This window comes from Peromyscus leucopus, chromosome 3 (genome assembly GCF_004664715.2).
Source record: "Peromyscus leucopus breed LL Stock chromosome 3, UCI_PerLeu_2.1, whole genome shotgun sequence".
Lineage (NCBI taxonomy): Eukaryota > Metazoa > Chordata > Mammalia > Rodentia > Cricetidae > Peromyscus > Peromyscus leucopus.
Window position 1 is genome coordinate 146,075,522 of NC_051065.1, and position 21,906 is coordinate 146,097,427.

The 21,906-nt window shown below is 50.2% G+C and overlaps 2 protein-coding genes, 1 long non-coding RNA gene and 1 pseudogene across 4 annotated transcripts; 3 read left to right on the plus strand and 1 right to left on the minus strand.

The window, feature by feature from the left end:
• Positions 1-265: 265 nt before the first annotated feature.
• Positions 266-8,290, minus strand: LOC119087668. Its single transcript, XR_005091178.1, has 3 exons — positions 7,924-8,290; positions 6,902-7,037; positions 266-561 (listed from the first exon to the last, which is right to left on the minus strand). It is a non-coding gene; the product is annotated as an uncharacterized LOC119087668 (long non-coding RNA).
• On the plus strand, positions 3,494-10,574 carry Cd27 (CD27 molecule). 2 transcript variants are annotated; one of them, XM_037204132.1, is made up of 6 exons: positions 3,494-3,801; positions 3,949-4,080; positions 8,454-8,633; positions 8,851-8,928; positions 9,423-9,542; positions 9,771-10,574. In XM_037204132.1, exons 1-6 carry the CDS (start codon positions 3,666-3,668, stop codon positions 9,908-9,910), a joined length of 786 nt encoding a protein of 261 aa, XP_037060027.1. In that variant the 5' UTR covers positions 3,494-3,665; the 3' UTR covers positions 9,911-10,574. The 2 variants fall into 2 exon arrangements, with proteins under 2 accessions (XP_037060027.1, XP_028748173.1); XM_028892340.2 differs by having other exon boundaries at positions 3,500-3,801; positions 9,789-10,574.
• On the plus strand, positions 6,101-6,198 carry LOC114708839 (annotated as a pseudogene).
• Positions 10,575-11,144: 570 nt separating the features above from the next.
• On the plus strand, positions 11,145-18,873 carry Tapbpl (TAP binding protein like). The gene is made up of 7 exons (XM_028892347.2): positions 11,145-11,662; positions 12,382-12,609; positions 12,726-12,998; positions 15,260-15,598; positions 16,585-16,890; positions 18,436-18,519; positions 18,672-18,873. Exons 1-7 carry the CDS (start codon positions 11,599-11,601, stop codon positions 18,713-18,715), a joined length of 1,338 nt encoding a protein of 445 aa, XP_028748180.1. The 5' UTR covers positions 11,145-11,598; the 3' UTR covers positions 18,716-18,873.
• Positions 18,874-21,906: the final 3,033 nt, after the last annotated feature.

Here is a 21,906-nt window from a genome sequence, read left to right on the forward strand (position 1 = left end):
ACATCCTGAGGCTCACAGATCTCATCTTTCATCTTCTAAATCAGCAACATTGGGCTGAGACCTCATGTGGCCACCTCTTTTTCTCTTCCATTTCCACATAGAAACCATTGAGATATGCCCAGCGTGACTGCACACACCTTTAATCCCAGCACTGGAGAGGAAGGACAGGTGGATCTCTGGATCAAAGCCAGCCTGGTCTACACAGTGAGTTCAAGAACAGCCAGGGCCACACAGAGAAACTCTGTCTCAAAACAAATGAGAGAGAGAGGGGGAGGGAGAGGAAACCACACGATGACGTTGGGTCCACCTGATGATACAAGAGAAGCATCACAGCTCAGGGACCATGATGAGTAACTTTGATTCAACAGTGATTTGAACTGACCTTTTCCATCTAACATATTTGGTTCTCTGGATGTGAACAACACTGAGAGGCAAGGTCCTCCTCTGGCTGGTACAAGCTTCAGCCTTTTCCTTCTTTCAGCATGAAGATTCCTGGGGAAATTCCAGTTTCTTGGAGACCATTTTTGCAATTATTTCTGTACATAAAGAATATCTTCATTCCTGCCAGGGGAGGAAAAAAAGCATTCATACACATTAAAAACAATAAATTATTTTTAATTTTTAAATCACTTTTAAGTTATTAAAAATATTTTCAAAAGCATATTTCTAATAAAAGATTAGTATCTAATATAATAACTAAAACGAAAATGATTAAAACATAAGCAAAAGACTTAATAAACATTTCTCCAAAGAAGAAACACAAATATCAGTATGTATATGAAGAGCTAAGAAAAGGGAAAATTGGGGCATTATGGTTTAGTCAGTATGCAGTTTTGGTTTATCTTGTATGTATGTGTGTGTATGTGAGAGAGAGAGAGAGGGTCTCACTATTTTGGTCAGAATGGTCTAGAACTCCTGGACTCAAATGATCCTCCCACTCAGTCTCCCGAGGACCTAGAACTATAGACATAGATGCATGATTATGTCCAGCTTCAGAGTTCCAATTTCATAGGATAAAAAGAATATGGAGATGAAAGGTGGTATGTTGGTTTTCATGGTTGTGATACTTGAGCAAACAACTTTAAAGGAGAAAGGACTTGTTTTTGGCTCACAGACTCAGAGATGTCAACCCATGGTTGGCCGGTGCCATTGTTTCTAGTCCTGTGGTGAAACGGTACTTTATGGTGAAAGGGTGTGGCAGAGTAAAACTCACTTCATGGCAGCTAGAAAGTAAAGAGACACAGAGAGAGAGACAGAGAGAGGAAGGAAGGGCCTGAGGACAAGATACGCCCTTCGTAGGCTTGATCCCAGGAGCCACGGACTCTGACTCGGCCCCCTCCCTGTTTAGTCAGGAACTCATCAAGGCAGAACTCTGTAGATGATGCTAGCTTTCCCCCCAATAGCACCGCTGCTGTGACCTTTTGGGGGACACTTCACATCAAAGCATAACACCAGGGATGCTCCAGGAGAGCCAGACAGGCTCTGCTCCTGTCCTGGCTCTTGTGGAAGAGTAAGCAGAAGAGGAAGGCAGCCTTTGATTCTAGGAATGGAAACCTCAGGTGAGTCTGCAGTTCATGGGCTGGTCAGGATGGGAAGTTCTCGGTGCACTTGAAGCCCCCTTGCAGCAACTTTTTCTCTGACGTTCCTCAGTGCCAGGGTCGCATCTATTCCTGCAGGGCCAGCTATCAGCTACCCTCCCCCATCACATTTGCCCTAAGATTTGTGATTAAAGGTGAAGCTATTGGAGCCCGGGATTGAGGAATCAAATTCTCCAGTCCCAGAGTTGTCTTGGTCTGTGATGGGCACATGGCGAAGGGTAGTTTCCTTTGAGCAAGCCTATAAACCATAACACACTGTGGCTCCTGGGCTTGAGTGGACTCTTGAAGGGCTGGGGGTGGCGGGGGGGAGGAAGGAGGGTGGAAAAAATGAAGAGACAGGAAACTGAAGCACAAGATAGAGAAAGAGATCTAACATCCCCCAGGTGCGACCACAGGGTTGTGACATTTCACCGGCAGTGTGGAAACAGCGTGAAGCCCCCAAATGAGACGTGTGCTTGAGATAAGTCACCAGCGAAAGAATGGGGGAGTTCAACGGTCCGCACAGCTCAAGTGCAGAGACTCCAGCATCCTCAGTCAGATTTCCCAGAGGAGCTGGTCAACAGGCTTAAAATGGCCCATATAGGGCCCCACCTTTAAGCCCAGGTGCCCTAAGCCATGAGGGGTGCTGGTTCAGGTGCCTGAGGACACCAGTGACCAACCCAGCCAGAAGGAAGGATCGTAAATGGAATTAGGTCAAGCAGGAGAGTTGGCAAGGGTCTTGATGGGCAGTAGGTCATATGTGTGTCACGGGCTGGAAGGATAAAAATGGGTTAGGTCAAGGAGGAGGGTTGGCAACGGTCCCACAGGCAGTGGGTCACATCTGTGTCACAGGCTGGCATGAAGAGGAAAGGAAATTTGGCTGGATTGACAGCTCAGCAGGAAAGCACAAGGACCTGAGTTTGATCTCCAAAACCCATGTTTTTAAAAAGGCTGGGTATGGCGACATGTATTCATCGCAGTGCTGGAAGAGTGGGAACAGGAAGAGCCAGGGTTTGCTGGTCAGCCAGCCTCCTCTACTGGCCAGTGAGAAATCCTACCACAAAATAATAACGATGATGATAGCAATAATAATAATAATATAGTAAATGTGCCTGAGGAATGAAACCAAGGCTGTCTCTTGACCTCTACACACACGCATACACCTGAGCACCTGTACACATGTGCACACACACAGGGACAGAGGGGACACTGACCTTTAATTATAAGCAATGCTGGAGTAGCTTGTGGTCCTAAAACCAAACCTCAGTTAGGCAAGGCTGGTGGTCGTCACGACTTGTCCCCTCTCTACAGGCAACAGCTTGCTGCATGTGTGTTGTGTTCAGGGCTGGGGATATTGCTCAGATGGTAGTGTTTGCCCAGGATGCAAAAAGCCTTGGGTTCAATCCTTAGCACCACATAAACCTGGTATGGTGGCACACCCCCATAACATCAGCAGCACTCAGAATTTCAAAGTCATCCTCAGCTACAAAGCAAATCTGAGGCTGTCCTGGGATATACAAGCCCATCTCCCAAAACTATGTTATGTTTAGTTGTGTTACCCCACCTGTAATGGGGGTGTTTTGCGGCACTAGTTTTATGCAGCATCTGAAAACGGTGTGATTCTGAAACCAATCTGACCCCATGAACTTCAGAAGTAGCCTGTGGTCTGCCTCCTTTATTTCTTTAAACAGGCCATCTCTGACAGGGATGTGTGTGAGAGAGGAGACATGCCAGGAACAGATGAGGGCATCTAATGTCCAGCCCTGTGGACAGCACCCTCTTCTGTAAAAGCAGCATATGCAGATGCATTAGCCACTGGCTTCTTGAGAGAGGGTGGTGGAAGTCAAGGAGGGCATGTGTCTACGAAGAACAGCAGAGCTGGGTTCGCCCCTTCGGTCTCTCTAGGGTGCGGAAAAGAAAGGGGGTGGAGGCTGCTGGGAGGAAAAAAACAGCCACAGCTGCCATCAGAGATCGGCTTAGCCCCCAAGTGGAGGCACTGTGGCTGCTGCCCAGAGCACAGAGGAGGCACCAGAGCCCAGGGAGGCACCAGCAGCTGGGGCTCAGAAAAGATCTCCCTAGGCAGGAGCCATGGCTTGGCCACCTCCCTACTGGCTCTGCCTGCTGGGGACCTTGGTAGGGCTCCCAGCTACCCCAGCTTCCAAGAGCTGTCCAGTCAGACATTATTGGACCCGGGGAGGACTGTGCTGCCAGATGTGTGGGCCAGGTAAGAATGGACCTCAGCAGGGCTGGGGAGATGCCGTTTAAGATGAAGGGAGATGCATGGGGTAAGACTGAGCTCAAGCAAAGTCAGGCAGGCAGCCCTGGAGGAATCACCTTGCCTGGGCCTTGATTCTGGACCTTCTGCTCACAGGTACTTTCTTTGTGAATGACTGTAGTCAGAACAGAACAGCTGCCCTGTGTGGCCGGTGCATACCAGGTGTCTCCTTCTCTCCAGACTACCACACCCGTCCCCACTGCGAGAGCTGCAGGCATTGTAACTCTGGTAAGAGGGGCAGGATGTGCAAAAGGTGACACCGAGCGAATCCGGGGCTGCAAGGCTGGCGGAGCTGGTGTGGAGAAGCCAGAATCTGGGTTGGAATCAGAGAGCTTCAGCAGCGTCAAGGCTCATGGAAAGTGGAGCCAATGCTGAGGCATGGTGTGCCTGTCTATCTAGTATTTTGTGGATGATATACAGATTTGAAGGATCTGAGAAGGACTCTTAGATAGGATTCAGACAATAAAAAGGGTGATGTTGCCAGGTGCAGTGGCAGCTACCCATAATCCCAACCCCAGGGCAGGGCAGGTGGAGGCTGGAGGATCGCTTGATCACGGGAGTTCAAGGCCAGCCTGACCCTGTCTCAAAAAACAAAAAGGCCAACAAGATGGTTTAGCAGGCAAAGGTACTTGCCAGCTACTAGCCTGGCAGCCTGAGTTCATGCCCTGGGCCACATGGTAGAAGAAGGAAAGAACCAACTTGTAAGTTGTCCTCCGAGCTCAGATGTGGGCGTGAGTCCACACAGAAGTGGAAAAAATATAATTTGCCTTGGATGGTGTCACACGCCTTTAATCCCAGCTCCCAGAAGGCAGAGGCAGAGGCAGGCAGATCGCCGTGAGTTTGAGGCCAGTCTGGTCTACAAAGCAAGTTCCAGGAAAGCCAGAGCTGTATTGGAATTCCAATACACAAAAACACTGTATTGGAAAAAAATTATAAAAAAAAAAGGAAGGGAGGGAGGAAGGGAGGGAGCGAGAGAGAAAGAAAGAAAAAGAAAGGAAGGAAGGAAGGAAGAAAGAGAGAGAAAAGAGAAGAAAGAAAGAAAGAAAGAAAGAAAGAAAGAAAGAAGGAAAGAAGGAAGAAAGGAAGGAAGAAAGGAAGGAAGAAAGGAAGGAGAGTATAATTTAAGTGGGGATAGTTCCAGAAGCCCGGGTCTCAGAAAAGCAACTTCTAGCCATGAACTGCCTGTGTTCCCGTGTTCCTACAGTGGACACACACTTGCAGGCCAGCCGTTCAGAACTTAGAGTTAGGAAATGACACCAGAAATGGGGAGTGACAACTTTTTGCACAAAAGCCATTTTGGTGGGAAAAGCAAATAAATCTGTCCATGCACTTAATAAATTTCTACTTTTTGCAAATGAAGAGGTAAGATATCTACAGCTCTGTTTTCAAACTCTGCCATCATTACCCTACCTCCGTTAGGATTCAGGAAGTCTGTGTTATCGTACACAAGAATAGCACACTTTAAAGAGGCCCCTTTGAAATAACGGTTGCCAGTGAGACACTTTTTCACATGTAGAAAAAAAATTAATTGTTGAAAAAAATCTGTAGGAAGTAGAAATGGATTTTAATAACATTAGAAGAGAGTATGTTCTGGAAAGTGGAGGCAACTGAATAGTAAATTCTAACAGCAATTTACAGGACCATCCCAGATGGTATGCGGAGGCAAATATAACAACAAAAGACTCGTCTGTGGGAATTTCAGATAATTCCTGCAGAAATATTACACTGTGCCTAAATCAAACAGTTATTTTTCCAAGAGTTAAAAGTTTCATATAAGTAAAAGGGTTTTTTTTTTTTTCTATATCCCAATGAGACTTAGTTGTGACTTAACCATGTGGCTTCACTAAATTGCCTTTTGATATTATATTCTTTGTTGGTTTGCTTTTCAAGACAGGGTTTCTCTGAGCAGCCCTGGCTGTCCTGGAACTCACTTTGTAGTCCAGGCTGGCCTCGAACTCATAGAGATCCACCAGCCTCTGCCTCCCGAGTGCTGGAACTAAAGGTGTGTGCCAACACTGCCCGGCTTAATATTATATTCCCCAGAACTCCAGAAGAAGATGGCTCTTTGTGAGTTTGAAGTAGCCTGGTCTATGTAGCTAGTTCTAAGCCAGCCAGAGACACACAGAGAAACCCTGTCTCAAAAAAAAAAAAAAAAAGTTTTTTCCACAACTCAGTGGTTGGGCTCAATCCTTGTCAGATCCTCAGCACAGCATTAAAGGGGATTAGTCATAATCAAGGGCTCACTTCAGTGTATCAGCACATACACTAAAACTGGAAGATACAACGAAGATGAACACGGCACTGTGCCAGGATGCCACACAAATCCATGAGACATTCCATATTTTTTTATACACCAAGGAAAACAAACTCGTAATAAAAGCAACATCATTTTGTTGTTGCTGTTGCTTGCTTGATTGGTTTTGGTTTTTTGAGACAAGTTTTCTCTGTGTAGCCCAGGCTGGCCTGGAGCGATACATAGACCAAGCTGGCCTCCTCTAGAGATTCCTCTGTCTCCTAAAGTCTGGGGTTGAAGGCGTGTTCCACCATGCCCATCAAAGCAACAGAAATATTCCTGAGGCAACTTAGAAATGGGATTCCCTCTCCCTGGCAGCAGCCTCCACAGGGGTGGGAATTCCTTAGTCAAAGCTCCTGGCTCACTCTGTACCCTTGTCAAAGGTGATGAGGCCAGTCTTCCCTCAATGCCTTCACTGCCATCCAGACTGGCTCCATCACTTTTGCCCGTGGGTCTCAGCCTCACCCAAGGTATCAGGCAGCCAGAGCAAGGCAAGGGTGCAGGCCCACTGGATCTGGCCTGCGCTGGACCCCACGCTCACATCTTTAAGATGGGGAATTTATGCTCAGTTCAGGCACAGTAAGGACCCCTATGTCCCTGGTTCTCCCAACCAAAGACAACGGCACTTCTTCCACCTGTCAGCAGCCCAGCCCAGCAGTGTTCGGAACCAGCCACCCATCCCCCCACCCTTACCCCACCACCCCACCCCACCACTGCCACCACCGCAGTCCCCAGTGATGCCCAGGCTTCTCTTACTCTTCCTGAGCAGATCCTGGTCCAGGCTGGCCCACAATTCCTGACATGCCACAAGGAAACTAAGTTCTCATAGCAACTTGATCAGAATTCAGAAAAGAGGCCACAGGACCATAGAGAAATTGTCCTTCTCTCTGTCCTGACAAGCCATAAGCAAAAAAAAAAAAAAAAAAAAAAAAAAAAAAAGGCATTCGAGTTGATGCAGGTCTTGGCCATTCACTGTTTCTACATCCCTCTTCTACCTGTAGGACTCCCAGGAGTGTTACCCCACATCCAGATGTTGTTGCCTTCTAGGGAGTCTCCCACAACCTCAACAACTTGCAAGTCCAGCACAGTACCCTGCCCCCTGGTATAACTGGTTGGCAGCTCCCAGCACTGATCCCTACGCTAGACTAAACTTTCTATTTTAAGGGTAATGGATGCCTACAATCAAGTTAGTCTTTGGTAAAGTTAAAAACATACCAGGAATCATAGGGACACTTCCTAATAGCTAAAAACTACAGACTCCTCAAATGTCCACTGCAAGCAGAATGAACGGATAAGTGCCTGGTGGTATATCCATTCAACGGAATATTATACAGCCATGAGAAAGGATGATCTGTAGTTAGAGCCAACGGCATAAGTGAAATTCACAAAGGGTTAAGTAAAAGAAGCCAGGCAGGAATGAGGTCACACTGCTTGATTCCATCCACACAGCACAGGTACGAGCACAGTTGTTTGGTGGTGGCAGAAGTCATGGTAATGGCCACTTTGTGAGAGTTTATTTACCGCAAGAGGACAAAAGGGGACAGTGTTGGTTATCTGCTGTTCCTCAATGCGCTCCTGGTTATACCTGTGAGTCTAACTTGTACTTTTTATTTATTTTTTGAGACAGGACATCGCTATGGAGCCCTGGCTGTCCTGGAACTCACACCCAGTCGGCCCCACGCTCCTGCCTCTACCTCCCGAGTGCTGGGTGGGGTTAAAGGTGTGCAAACCACAGCTGGCAGTGTTTTTTAACTTTTAAGTTACATGTATTTATTTACTTGTGCGGGAGGAGCGCATGCTAGCCACAGTTTGCTGGAGGAACTCAGAGGAAACTTCAGGAGTCAGTTCTCTTCTTCCGACACGTGGGTCCCAAAGACTGGACTCAGGCTGCCAGGTTTGGCGTCAGGGACCTTTTCCTGCCGAGCCATGGCTCCGCCCCTTGTACTGACTCTTAAGCTTTGTACTTACGATGTGTACATCTCCACAGAAGTATATGATATGCCAATAAAAAGCTTTAAAGTAGCAGCGAGCAGGAAAGAAAATTATACAATCCTCTTCTTTCAGTTTCTGTTTCTTAGCCCATGAACTTTCTGTCAACCATTCTTCAAAAACAATAGCCAGGTAGCAGGAGGTGGGGTGGGGGGGTGGGAGGTGGGAGAGGGGGGGGTGGGCAAGGAAGAGATGATGGTAATGGAAAGACATCCATCGCCTTGGAGTAGGTCTCCAGTGAGGGTCGGGGGGCAAGTGGACACCTCGGGTCCCTAAGGGCCTGTCTCTCCTGTCTCTCCTGGCCCTCCCCTCTCCCAAGGTCTTCTCACTCGAAACTGCACAGTCGCTGCCAATGCCGAGTGCGCCTGCTCCCAGGGCTGGCAATGCAGGGACCGGGAGTGTACGGAGTGCGACCCTCCTCTCGACCCCGCACCGACCATACAACAGTCTCAGGCCCCAGGCCCACACCCACCACCACCCCACTTACCTTACGCCCAAGGTATGTAGCAGGCTGCCCCTCGTCCGTCCGGACTGCTGGGGGCAGTGGGCCAGCCTACCCAGCGCTGCCCACTCTGCACTGACCCCCAGCTCCGTTCCGGGGTTCCGGGCCCACTTGTCTTCCTTCTGTCTCCCGCAGAATCCCAGGCTTTCAGCCCGGGGCACCCTGGGGGTGCGGTGGGCTTCCTGCTGTGACTCGCTCTGTCTCTTTCTTCCAGAGATACCAGAGGCCAGGACGGTCTGGCCTGCACACACTAGGCAGTTTCCTGCCTCAACTCTCTATACCCACTGGCCATGTGAGTTTTCTCCCTAATCCCCATCCCTCAGAGAAAGCGCAGAGGAAAGAGGCCGAGAGGGCAGCCACTGGGAAGCCCCTAAGCATGAGTGAGGGGTGGGGTACAGATCTGCGGAGAAAGTGCAGTGGATAAGGGTGCCTGCTGCACAAGCAAGAGATCAGGACCGGAGTCGTGTATCTGTAACCCTCGCATTCAGAGGCAGACACAGAGTCACCTTAGCTAAAACAGCCAAGTTTCCCTTGTCTCAAGGGAGCAAGCTAGACTCTGAATGCACACGCAAGCACTCACTGTACATAAAGGAGAAAGAGACAGACAGACAGACAGACAGACAGACCGACAGACAGAGCGGGAGGCAAAGGAGGAGAAAGCATAATCTAGTTAGAGACTAGGAGGTGGGGGACTGGTCCAGCAGGGCAAGGGTGATGGTGGGGGAAAGGAGGGAGCCTAAGGCTCGATCCTCTAATAAAGCCTCTGGGTGCCCTTGCCTGTCGCAGCCCAAAGACCCCTGTGCAGTTCACAATGTATCCGAATCTTTGTGACCTTCTCCGGCATGTTTCTGGTCTTCGTCCTGGGTGGAATCTTGCTCTTCCGTCAAAGACGAAATCATGGACCAAGTAAGAGACAGGCCTCCCCTCCTTCCCCAGCCCACCATCTCAGCTCTGGGAGCCACAGCTAAGGCCCCACCCCAAACTCACCCTATTCTCACTCTTCATGTTCTTCCCACAGCCTCCCCCAGCCCCCCCAGCCCCCCCCCCCCCCCCCCCCCCCCCCCCCCACCCCGCTTTCTCTTCTCTTCTCTTCTTACCTTCATTCCCCTCTCCCCACTGCTGACCAAGACTCAGCCAATTGTCTTTCCACAGATGGAGATAGCCAGGCAGTGCCCGAGGAGCCTTGTCCTTACAGCTGCCCCCGGGAGGAGGAGGGCAGTGCCATCCCCATCCAGGAAGACTACAGGAAGCCAGAGCCTGTTTCCTACCTTTGAGGCGGGGCGGGGCGGGGCCCTTTCCACTGCGGCACCATCCAGGGGGATCTCCCCCACCACCGTCATCAGAACCCTTTCCTGTGTGCACGTGGACAGACCGACCTTCTGAGACTGGTAGTGATAAGAGCAGGATCCCCAGGTTGAGGTCCAGCAGGCTCCGGGAGGCCCAGGCTCCAGCTGTAAAACACACTTATTATAAACGAAGCCTTATAGTTGGCAAAATCACATGCTGAGGGTGAAAATGGCCTGCCAAGGGCTGGAGAGATGATTCAGCAGTGAAGAGCACATGCTGCTCTTTTGGAGGACCAGACTTTGATTCCCAGTACCATCAGATGGCTCAAAATCACCTGGAACTCATTTCAGGGGATCTGACACCTTTGACCTCCTCTGGCACCCACAAATGCAGAGCATACACTCACAGACACACAGAATAAAAATAAATTTTTTTTAAATTTTTGAATGGGCCATGAGCAGAAGTCCCGCATCGGCCCTGGGGCCGGAAGGTCTCACCTGCCTCGGGAGACACTATCTACAGACACACATCCAGCCTGCTCCGGTCTCATCTTCTCCATAAGCTGTGGCGCTGCTGTGAGCAAAGCAGAGACTGAGACTTTCTCTCAGTTTAAGCTAAAACTGTAAATAAACTCATTTTTCTAGTTCTGTATACACTGTCCTTTTCTCTCAGGGTAGGCAAGCATTGGAACCCAGAGCCAGGCCTTATGATGCTCAGGGACTCCAGTAATAGCTGTGAAAGTTCTACAATATGTTTCTCTTCCCAAAAAAAGAGGAGGAGGAGGAAGGGGTGATGGGGCTGGGGAGAAGGCATGAAGGATGAGTTCTAGCACCCTTCATAAGAAAAAGGAAAACACCCAGCACACACCTAAGGAAAGAAAAAACAACAATAAAACAAAACAAAAAACCAACTCCATGTGGCCCTGTGTGCTTGTAATTCAAGGGCTAGGGGTGCCAGGAGGGCAGGGGCTGGAGTGGAGACAGGACATCACTAAACAATTCCAGGTTCAGAGAGAGACCCCATCTCAAAAGAAAATGGAGCAAGACACCCAGAGTCCTCACTGACCTTCCACACACAGGCATGGCTGTGCGTACCCACCCCACACGTGGGGGGGGGTGTGGGTGTGTGTGTGGTGTATACACCACACACACAAATACAGCTTAAAGTGAAACTCCACGTCGTAGCTCTCCAGCTTCCTGAAACTCCAGTCCCACATCCAGGCCACACCCATCCCACGCGTGAGGTCATGGACCTGATCAGGGAGTTTCCACCGGGCAGACCAGTAGGAATTCATATGGCTCTACAAGAATGAAGGGACCAGAGTACTAGGGATCTATCTTCGGCTCCATCCCCTCTCGGGCTCTCATAGGGCTGATGGGAAACTCAACGATGCGGTGAAGTCAGGTTTTGAAATCACCTGGGGGTCTCTTGGGGGCAGGGTGGACCCAAAACCAGTGAGGAGGGCTCTGGCCGCGGCTGCTCATGGCTTCGGGCGACCAAAGACAGCTGAAGTGAAAGTGAAAGAGAAGCCGGCTGAGAGAGCAAGAGAACAGAGTAGGAGCGGTTAGCCCCGTGAGGGGTGCTCCAAAGAACCCTCTCTTCCGCCGGGGATCTCTAGCAGAGGAGCTGTGGAGAAGGCAGCCTGCGGGGAGCCCGGAGCCCGGGAGCAGCCCCCATGGGCTCAGAGCCCGGCTGGTGTCTGCTGCTGTGTTTGGCGCTCTCCGGGGCAGCAGGCACTGGTGAGTGCCGAGATCGGGCTGGGCGGTGGGGGAAGGACGCCAAGGGAGTCCCGGGGAGCCACCTACCCAGCCGGCTACAGCTTCCGGTCACCCTCTAAGCCCAGCAGAGGAGTGTGGCACTAACGACAGGAGGAATCAGTCTGGAGAGGGGTACAGCTAAACACACACACACACACACACACACACACACACACACACACACACCTAAAGAGGGGCTTCCTCTGTGGAACGGGCAGGGTGCCACCACTTAGAAGAAGAAGGGGCTTCCCAGGCTGAGAAATCACTTGGGAGGTGACTCCCTGAGCAGGAGGAGAGAGTTCACAGCCTTGGCAGAAAGCAGAGGACTCCGGGCAGGTTGGGAAATAAGAAAATGGCTGTCAAAGTCCCCAGGAACAGCAAGTGCCCAGCTCCTCTTCCCCGTGGCAGTATTTGTTCCTTTGTTTTTTTTTGTTTTTTTTTTTTTTTTTTTTTTTTTTTACTGGAACTTCCTTTTAAGAAATCTCCTCGTATTCCACAGTTGGAACACAAAAAAAAAACTTCAAAGCATAAATCCCTCTGGCTCTGAACAGAACAGATCCAGAACTTAAAATGATTCACTGAGGAGCTGCCTGAGTGGCAGGTGCCTCCCGAGAAGTTGGGTTTACAAATGATAGGACACCAAGACAGCAGGAGCCAAGCAAGTGTGGGGGAAGAAGGTGCTGATCTCGCTTTCCCTGCAGAGCCCCCCACAGCTGAAAGACGGCAGCCCACGGACATAGTCTTAGACTGCCTCTTGGTGACAGAAGACAGGCATCGAGGGGCCTTTGCCAGCAGTGGGGGCAGGGAGAAGGCCTTGCTTGTGCTGAAGCAGGTGCCGGTGCTGGATGATGGCTCCCTAGAAGGCATCACCGATTTCCAAGCCAGCACAGTGGCCAAAGATGACCCGCCGATTATCTTCGAGGCCTCAGGTAAAAGCCTTCCTTCCTCGGCTTCCTCCATGGGGACAGCCCAGTCCCCAATCACGCCCACCCACGCCTGCTTCCCATCTGCCAACGTCACCTCTGTGTGCCACCCTTCTCCCCAGTGGACTCGGTCCAGATCCCCCAGGCGGAGGCCCTGCTCCATGCCGACTGCAGCGGGAGGACAGTGACCTGTGAGATCTCCCAGTATTTCCTCCAGGCCAGACGAGAGGCCCCTTTGGAGGGAGCAGCTTGGTTCATCGGCAACATGCAGGTATCTAGAGGGGGTCCTAGCGTCTCCATGGTGATGAAGACTCTAGAAGATGCTGCCCCTGGAGCTGTCCGGCACCCTGCGCTGAACCTACCCCTGAGTCCCCAGGGTACCGTGAGGACTGCAGGTGAGAACATAAAAGGAAGGGGCGCGAGGAAGCTTTCTGTTTGCTTTAAGTCTGTATTACTCTGTGTGTGTGTGTGTGTGTGTGTGTGTGTGTGTGCGCGGTGTGTGTGTGTGTGTGTGTGTGTGTGTGTGTGTGCGCGCGCACACACACACGCCACAGCACACAGGTGGAGGTCAGAGGACAACTGTGGGCGTTGGGTCTCTCCTCTGCAGTGTGGTCCAGGGACTGAACTCTGCTCACTAGGCTTGGCTGCAAGCCCCTCACTCACTGTTCCGTCTCAGCAGCCCCAAGTTTCCCTCTTTCTCCAGCTCCTCTTTCTTCTTTTTAGTTGTGAGAGATGGGATAGAAAGAAGGAACAAAGTCTATAATCTATCATGTAGGTGCTCTTGGGGTACCTCACAAGCATATCCTGAGTCCAGAACAGGGGATGCTGGGAGATCCTTACTTAATTAAGTAAGGATCAAAATATAAAAATCATCAGGTAAGCCGGGCAGTGGTGGCACGCACCTTTAATCCTAGCACTCGGGAGGCAGAGGCAGGCAGATCTCTGTGAGTTCGAGGCCAGCCTGGTCTACAGAGCGAGATCCAGGACAAGCACCAAAACTACACAGAGAAACCCTGTCTCAAAAAAACCAAATAAATAAATAAATAAATAAATAAAATCATCAGGTATTTCTCCAAACTGGAGATGACTTCTCTCTCGCTGGGCTGCCATGGGAATGATGCATGAGGCTGTTCTGTCTACATATGTTGTCGTTGCTCTTAGTTAGCCAAACACCTGTTTCCTTCCAGTGACAGCGAGGCTGGTCTGGTACTCCACGGTAACTACAGTGGAGCACAGGGAGACAGAAGTGTTCTGTACCTCCTATTAATAAACCCCGGTCCTCAGGGGCAGCTGGGACCTGCTTCGGCTTGATGTGCTTCGTTGATGTCCATGGGAGGAGACTAGACGGAGGAGGAGTGGATGGGGGGGGAGATAGGGTGGGAGGGAAGGGGAGGAGAGGAGGAGGGAGGGGAAACTGTGGTCAGGATGCAAAATAAATGAAAATATTTAATTAATTTTAAAAAAAACAGCCCTTGCCCTCTCTCACTTAGCACCACCTACCAGGTACAAAGATAGTTGAGAATGTAATGACAGGTATCTGGAGGGTCCAGTTCAGTATTTTGCCTCCAAAAAGGAGACAAGCAAGTCCATAAAAGATGAAAATGGGGGGACTCCTATCCTATCCCTGGAAGCCCCTAAAACATTAAGCTTTATTATTATTTTGTCCTGTACTTAGGATTGATCCTTGAGCCTTGTGCATGTTAACACAAGTCTAGCACTCTTTTCAGTTTTGATTGTGAAATGGGGATCTCACCAAGGTGCCCAGGCAGGCCTTGAACTTATGATCCTGTTATGCCTCCTGAGTCACTGACAGGTAGGCACTACCACCCCCACTGCCTTTATGGCCCTATCTAAATGAACCTTGACACATCAGAAAAGATGTCCAGCATCTACCACAGGCCTTGCATAGCTTAGCGCTTCTTGAGATTATTCAAACCTACAAATAAAGCCAAGCTGTGGTGGTGCACACCTTTAATCCCAGCACCCAGGAGACAGAGGCAGATGGATCTCTGAGAGTTCAAGGCCAGCCTGGTCTACAGAGTGAGTCCCAGGACAGCCAGTGCTACACAGAGAAACCCTGTCTCAAAAAAAAAAAAAAAAAAAAAAAAAACCCTACAAATAAGTAAAATAACACACACTCACACAGCCTTGACCTATTTTACCAGTTATTCATCTTGTCGTACTTCCTCTCTGCCTCTGCTAAAATGGTGCACATTCTCCCTTTGAACTGACTAGACCGTAGGTACACAACACTTCACCCCCCAGTGTTCCTTCCCATGTGCGGTTACAGCTTATAGCAGAAAGTCAAGGCCATTCTGCTTCATAGTCACTGAACAATGATCTCAGGAGCACATCAAGGTTGGGGAGCATGTTACTCATGGTAACAAGGAATCCAGTGTATATGGAAGAAGAATCGAACAGTAAAGCTGGGTGGGGTTGTGCACATTTGCAACCCTAGCACTGGAAACTGAAGCAGGAGGATCGTGAGTTCAGGAGCCTGTGTGCGCCATGTAGAGCCCCATGCGACAGGAACTGAATTCATTCGGTTCCCATGGTCCAGGGCAGGGGGCTGGAGAAGCTGTCTGTCCACAGCTCAGAGGCCATTCGACCTCAAGGAGGAAACAGTCCACAAGTCACCCTTTTTTTCTCTCCACAGTGGAGTTGCAGGTGACATCAGAGACCCAAAGCCTGCGTCGTCTGCTGGGGTCCTCCGTCTCCCTGCACTGCGGTTTCTCCATGGCACCAGGCCTGGACCTCGTGGGTGTGGAGTGGCGGTTGCAGCATAAAGGCAGTGGCCAGCTGGTGTACAGCTGGCAGCCAGAGCAGGCGCAAGCTAAGCGCAAGGGTGCTACGCTGGAGCCTGAGCAGCTGCGTGCGGCTGGGGATGCCTCTCTCACCTTACCCAACCTCACTCTAAAGGATGAGGGGACCTACATCTGCCAGATCACTACCTCTCTGTACCAAGCTCAACAAATCATCCCACTTGACATCCTAGGTAAGGTCTTGGGAGAGGGAAGAGAGGGGTGCCTGTTGGGAGTCTTTTCCAGACTAGACTCCAAACCCAAAGGGAATTTCCTGAGAGAAAGAAAGTATTCCCACAACCTAAACACCACCTTCATCCTAGAGGTCCAGATGGCATCAGATAAGGAGTCCCATTGAATGCCAAGATCAGTCTCCCCAAGAAATAACTAGTCCAGAATCTCACAGCCCTGGCTGGCCATCTGTAATGTCAGTCCCCTGGACCACTTCCTTGAGGGGGACCCTGCAGGTGTCTAGGCAGGGGAGCTAACCATGAAGAGGTGAGAACAAAAACTCACTTCCCATTGACTTTGTCACCCTGGATCAGACTTGGGGAGTTTGATATCAGGCAGATTATTCCCAATGGATTAAAACACAGTATAATTTGATCTGTCTAAAATGTATATAAAAAATGATCTGTATAACACAGATCACCAGGCTGTTGATCACTTCCAATTCTCAGCTTTCTGGATGGAAGAACAGGTATCCCATCTTTCCCACTGGAAAGACAATCCTGCTGCTTAATGTTCCTGGTTTCTCCGGAGATCTGTAGGCACAAGGACCTTCATACTATGCTCCCAATACTCCTGGGGGGCAGCAGCCAACCAAGGGCAGGCAGAGGGAACCGTTCAATCACAATGTGCAATCACTGGCTTGCAGGGGTGATGAGGAGCAAACCAAGGGGGCAGGGGTGTGGCTCTGAGGTACAGCACTTGCTAGTACATGTAAGACCCTAGGTTGAATTCTTAGCTCTATTTTAAAAAAGAAAAAAAGCATGCTAGCCTGTCACTGACTTTCCAGAAAGTGCACCATTTTATGACTTATCAGTAGACACTTACCCGAACACCTTGGGACACTGACAAGTTTCTAACCCCACAAACTACCTTCACCCTCAGGCTTCAGGCTCCTCTGCAGGCCTTATTCAGATGCCTCTACAATCTTACTCCTCATTCATTTCTCCAGCTCCCCCCAAAGTACAACTGAACTTGGCAAACAAGGATCTGCCACCCTCCCTCATCTGCAGTGTCACGGGCTATTACCCTCTGGATGTGGTGGTGACATGGATTCGAGAGGACCCGGGTGGAATTCCAGCCCAAGTCTCTGGTGCCACCTTCTCCAGCCTCAGGCAAAGCATGATGGGAACCTACAGCATCTCTTCCACCGTGATGGCTGAGCCTGTCCCCACAGGCGCCACTTACATCTGCCAAGTTAGCCACGTCTCCCTGGAGGAGCCCCTCCGAGTCAGCATGACGGTTGTCCCCGACTCAGGTACTGGGAGTGTCCCATCTCTTCCTCCGTACTTCCTCCACTTCCAGGTCCTCTTCAGCCATGTGCTGATGCCCGTGCACTTGCTCCGTTAACCTCCACACTCTTGACTTACCTTTCCAGAGTGGCACCTCTACCACTACAAATCCTCAGCCTCCAAATAATAAGCTTGGGCTGGAGGGGGGTGCGGGGAGCTGGGGGCGGGGTGCTGCTCCGTTCCACTAGGAGTTAGTACAGCTGGAGAGAGACAGTGAGCAGGCAGGGAAGAACAGCACTTGAGCCCAGCTAGGTAGTTCAGCAGGAAGGGAGCCCTGAAGACCGAGCACAGTCCATGTGAAAATCAGACTGTACAATAGCCTGCAGAGAACTGAGGGAACATGACGATAGCCGAGGGAGTATGAGAGAGAGGGCGAGAGGCGATGACATTTCAAGGTAGTTACATCTGCACATGTATGTGACCAAACACTGTAAACTCAGCTCTCGAGATTGATTTTAATATTTGATGTGTTTTGAGTGTTTTGCCTGACTATAAGTGCACCACATGCATGCAGTGCTCACTGATGCCGGAAGCGGGCATCAGACCCTCGGGAACTGGAGTTACACATGGTTGTCAGCCACCATGTGGGTGCTGGGAATCGAACCCCAGGTCCTCTACAAGAGCAACGAAAGCTCTTATCTGCCTAGGCAACTCTCCACCCGCAATGTGCTCCACTTTTAAGTAGGATGTCACGCATTACACCCATTTATTCTTGGAAATGGGTCTTACTGTTATTCAGGCCAGCCTCAAACTCCTCTGCCCAAGCAATCCTCCTACTCAGCCTCCTAAAGAGCTGGGACTACAGATACCATCACTGTGATCAGCACTCCTCTTACAGATGAGTGAGCTGGCATTTGCAGACACTGAGCAGTTTGCCCAAGGTTCTCTACCAGCAAAGAGTGAAAGAGAAAATGTAACCAGCAGGCACGCTGAATGTCCTTACAAGTTTGCACCCCATAATCTCAACGGGCCACACACTAGAACTTCATCCCAAAGGCCACAGAATGCTGCAGTTTTAAGCAGGAGAGGATGTGCACCTCAAAATGAAAGTATCGGAGAGTCCAGAACATCATTTGGTTGCTCAGCAGACTATGAGCTTCCCCAAAACTCAAGTTTTGTTTTAGTTCACATCGTTCCCCAGCTATTTGCCGTTAGTCACTAGTACAACCTCGGTCTCTTTTGAAAACCTTTTCAGATGTCCGAGGTGGAAAGGGGCGTAGTGGTGTGTGCCCGTAATCACGGCACGAGAGGGCTGCAGCAGGAGTCCAAGTTCAAAGCCAGTCTGGATGCCAGGAAGAGCCTGTCTCAGAACAACATAGTCCTGATGTGAGATGAGGCAGGACAGTAACACACAGATGTGGCGGTCTGGAACAGCGCCGGTGCTGCTGCGTGCCTGGGCCCAGGGCCTCCAGTGAGGGTTCCCAAGCACCCACCCCAGAGCTCGCCTCCTAAGCGGAGGGTACTCTAGGGTAAGGGCTCAGCATGTGCCTCTCTGCTCACTCTCCCCACAGAGCAGAGAACAGCCTTTGGAGTCGTCTGCGGCAGCATCCTCTTCCTTCTCGCCCTGTTGTTTCTGAGGCTTCAGAGACGGCAAGGTGAGTCTGCAGATCCGCCCACTCCTAAGTACCTGCCCACCCAAACCAGGGGGGAAGCCCCCGGGCCAAGTTCCAGATGTTTCCACTGTGTTCCCGATACCTGCTTTGGGAATGACCCCATTTGAAACCAATCTTGTCCCATTTTTTCTCAGCTTCTTTGCCAAGGTCCACCAAGACTATGAGACACTCTGGGTAGCCGCTGTCTTGCCTCCAAGTGAAAAGCAGAGTACCCATGTTCTAGCTACTGAAAGGATCCTGTGCTGAGGTGTGGGACTGAAAAGGTGTAGTGGGTAGCCATTCCAGCTTTGATCTGGAAGTTCCAACTCCCATTGAGGCTTTAGTAACTGTCATGCCTACAAGGCAGGGCCAAGGGAGGACCCTGGAGACCCGAGATCCGGATGGGCCAGCTCTCTCTGTTCCTGGACCCTGGACAGTGGAGGTTGACGGAGCAGAGTTCTCCAGAGAACACAGCTGGATTTCGATACACCTTCCCCAGACCCCGTGACCTACCTATCCCTTCATTTGTGAGTTACCCACTAAATAAATCTTCCTTTTAACTACGCGGAGTGGCCTTAATAGTTTCACCAATATCTGGCGCTCACGTGGGGCAAATTCCAAAGGCCTGGGTGGCTCCCACCCTCAGCCTCCTCCCTGGCTGGCGGGTGAAAAGCAGAGTACCCATGTTCTAGCTACTGAAAGGATCCTGTGCTGAGGTGTGGGGCTGAAAAAGGCCTGAAGGAGGCACCACATACGGGAGTGAGGTGGTGGTAGTGGTCTGGACAAGCCTCTGCCTTGCTCCACTGTGAGAAGACCCTGGGCTAATGAGCAAGGAAATAATAGCGGAGGGTGGAACTGAGTGGAGGCTAACACTGACGGCCATGTTGAAAACGAGGTGCTGAAAGTCCAAGACCAGGCCAGTGAAGGGAAGGGGGAGGAGAGGAGGGACTAGCCACGACTCACAAACTCTTCACGCTGTCCAGATAAAAACACTTCGTGTCTAAGAGCGAAGCTTTTCCACTTTGTCCCCTCCCTGCTGGTCCAACAGACCCCTGGGTCCCCATCCCTAGCTGCTCCAACCTGCAGTTTCAAGATCTGAAGCAGAGGCCCTCAGAGGCCTGCCAGGGCTACACCCCCTGTTGTATAATCAAACTGAAAGTCCTGACCCTTCAGACAACTGCCAGGAGTTTTGTGATTCTCAGGCTATATTCCCTCAGCCACAGGAGAGGCTTCTTGTGCTCATTTCTATGAAGTATGCTGTGGATGCAGTACAACTCAGCATATAAAAACTGGATTATTGGGCCGGGCGGTGGTGGCGTACGCCTTTAATCCCAGCACTCAGGAGGCAGAGGCAGGTGGAACTTTGTGAGTTCAAGGCCAGTCTGGTCTACAGAGCGAGATCCAGGAAAGGCACAAAGCTACACAGAGAAACCCTGTCTCGAAAAAACAAAAACAAAAAAAACTGGATTATGAAGTCTATTACTAAAAAAAAAAAAGTAAAACAGGGATGTAGCTGGAAAGTTTTTCTGTGTTCCACTCAGTCTGCAGCTGCTCAGATCCATGTAAACACACATAGGCTTATATTAATTAAAACTGTATGGCCTAGCCGGGCGGTGGTGGCGCACGCCTTTAATCCCAGCATCGGGGCAGAGCAGCGGATCTCTGTGAGTTTGAGCCAGCCTGGGCTACCAAGTGAGTTCTAGAAAGGCGCAAAGCTACACAGAGAAACCCTGTCTCGAAAAACCAAAAAAAAAAAAAAAAAAAAACCTGTATGGCCTAATGGGATAGCTCCCTGGCTAAGAGCACCGACTGCTCTTCCAGAGGACCTGGACTTGGCTCCCAGCATCCACATGGCAGCTCATAACCATCTATAACTTATTCTATAACTTCTTCTGACCTCCTTGGACACCAGGTATGCATGTGGTGCACAGATATACATGCAGGAGGAACAAGTATTCACATAAAATAAAAACAAATATATCTTTAAAAAAACATTTGTGTATGCCTGAGTGTATGTCTGTGCACTACACACATGCAGAAACCTGCAGAGGTCAGAAGAGGAGCTGGAGTTATCCACAGTTGTGAGCTGCTGTGGGTGACAGAAACAGAACCTAGGTGGTCTGAAAGTCCTTTTCAGGTTTATTTTATTGTTTTATGTGTATGTGCACCATCTGAATGCCTGGTACCAGAAGAGAACATCAGATTCCCTGGGACTGGAGTTACAGGCGGTTGTGAGCCACCATGTGGGTGCTGCAAATCAAGCCTGGGTCCTCTGTAAGAGCAACAAGTGCTCTTAACCCCTGAGCCAACTCTCCAGCCCTAAATAAAATTAAATAAATAAAACAGGAGTGTGGTGTATGTATTTAATCCCAGCATTAAAGAGGCAGAGGCAGGCAGATCTTCAAGTTCGAAGCCAGCCTCGTCTACAGAGTGAGTCCCAAGACAGCAAGGGCTCCACACAGAGAAACCCTGTCTTGAAAAAAACAACAATAAAAATCCCCTGGGCTGCCAGGCAGTGGTGGTGCACACACCTTTAAGCCCAGCACTAGGGAGGCAGAGGCAGGCAGATCTCTATGCATTCGAGGCCAGCCTGGTCTACAGAACTAGTTCCAGGATGGCCAGGGCTGTAACACAGAGAAACCCTGTCTTGAAAACATAAAAAAGAAAAAAAAAAAAAAAAAAAAAAAAAACTTCCCTGGGCTTAGAAGCCGGAGAGCAGTATCTTAAAAGGAGGTGGTGGAGGGGCTGGAGAGATGGCGTCACAGTTACAAGCACTGGTTGTTCTTGCAAAGTTCCTGGGTTTCTTTCCCACACCTACATGGCGGCTCACACGCTCTGTAAATCCAGTTCCATGGGATCTGATGCCTCTTCCGGGTGCCAGGCACACATGTGGTGTACATACACACCCGCAGGCACACACTCACATGCTTAGAATGAATAGGAATAGATCTTAGAGCAAGTTTGCTAGTTCAGAAGATGTTAGTCTGGAGAATGCGTTTATGAGACAGGCTCAGTGGTACACACTGGAAACCCGTCTCGAAAACCAAAAAACCGAAAATCAAAATTAAAGGGGGGGAGCAAACTATGCCTGAGGGTGAGAAAAAGGAGGTACGGGCTGGAAGCCTCATGTCGAGGCCACTGGGGGAGGCCTGAGAAAGCCTGCAGCTGTTTGCGAGTCTGAGGTGCCCACTCAGCTTCCTGTCATCACTTCCTCTCAGTGGCACCTGCAAGGGCTGGGTGCTTCAGGTATGAAGGCTAAGGGCACAGACCACTTCCTCTGTCAAGAGAGACTTGAATTTCCAGGAAGACCAATGAACACACACCAGTCAGCCCTTCTGGCCTACGGCCAACCTAGGACGACACCCTCTTCTCCCCGTCCCCAGCACAACC

Bases quoted from the DNA above. Each gene is read 5' to 3' on its own strand.
- Cd27 (XM_037204132.1), top strand. From the start codon at position 3,666: ATGGCTTGGCCACCTCCCTACTGGCTCTGCCTGCTGGGGACCTTGGTA. The intron at 4,081-8,453 runs GTAAGAGGGGCA...CCCTCTCCCAAG, and splicing joins CTGCAGGCATTGTAACTCTG to GTCTTCTCACTCGAAACTGC. The intron at 8,634-8,850 runs GTATGTAGCAGG...TCTTTCTTCCAG, and splicing joins CCACTTACCTTACGCCCAAG to AGATACCAGAGGCCAGGACG.
- Tapbpl (XM_028892347.2), top strand. From the start codon at position 11,599: ATGGGCTCAGAGCCCGGCTGGTGTCTGCTGCTGTGTTTGGCGCTCTCC. The intron at 12,610-12,725 runs GTAAAAGCCTTC...CCTTCTCCCCAG, and splicing joins GATTATCTTCGAGGCCTCAG to TGGACTCGGTCCAGATCCCC. The intron at 12,999-15,259 runs GTGAGAACATAA...TTCTCTCCACAG, and splicing joins GGGTACCGTGAGGACTGCAG to TGGAGTTGCAGGTGACATCA.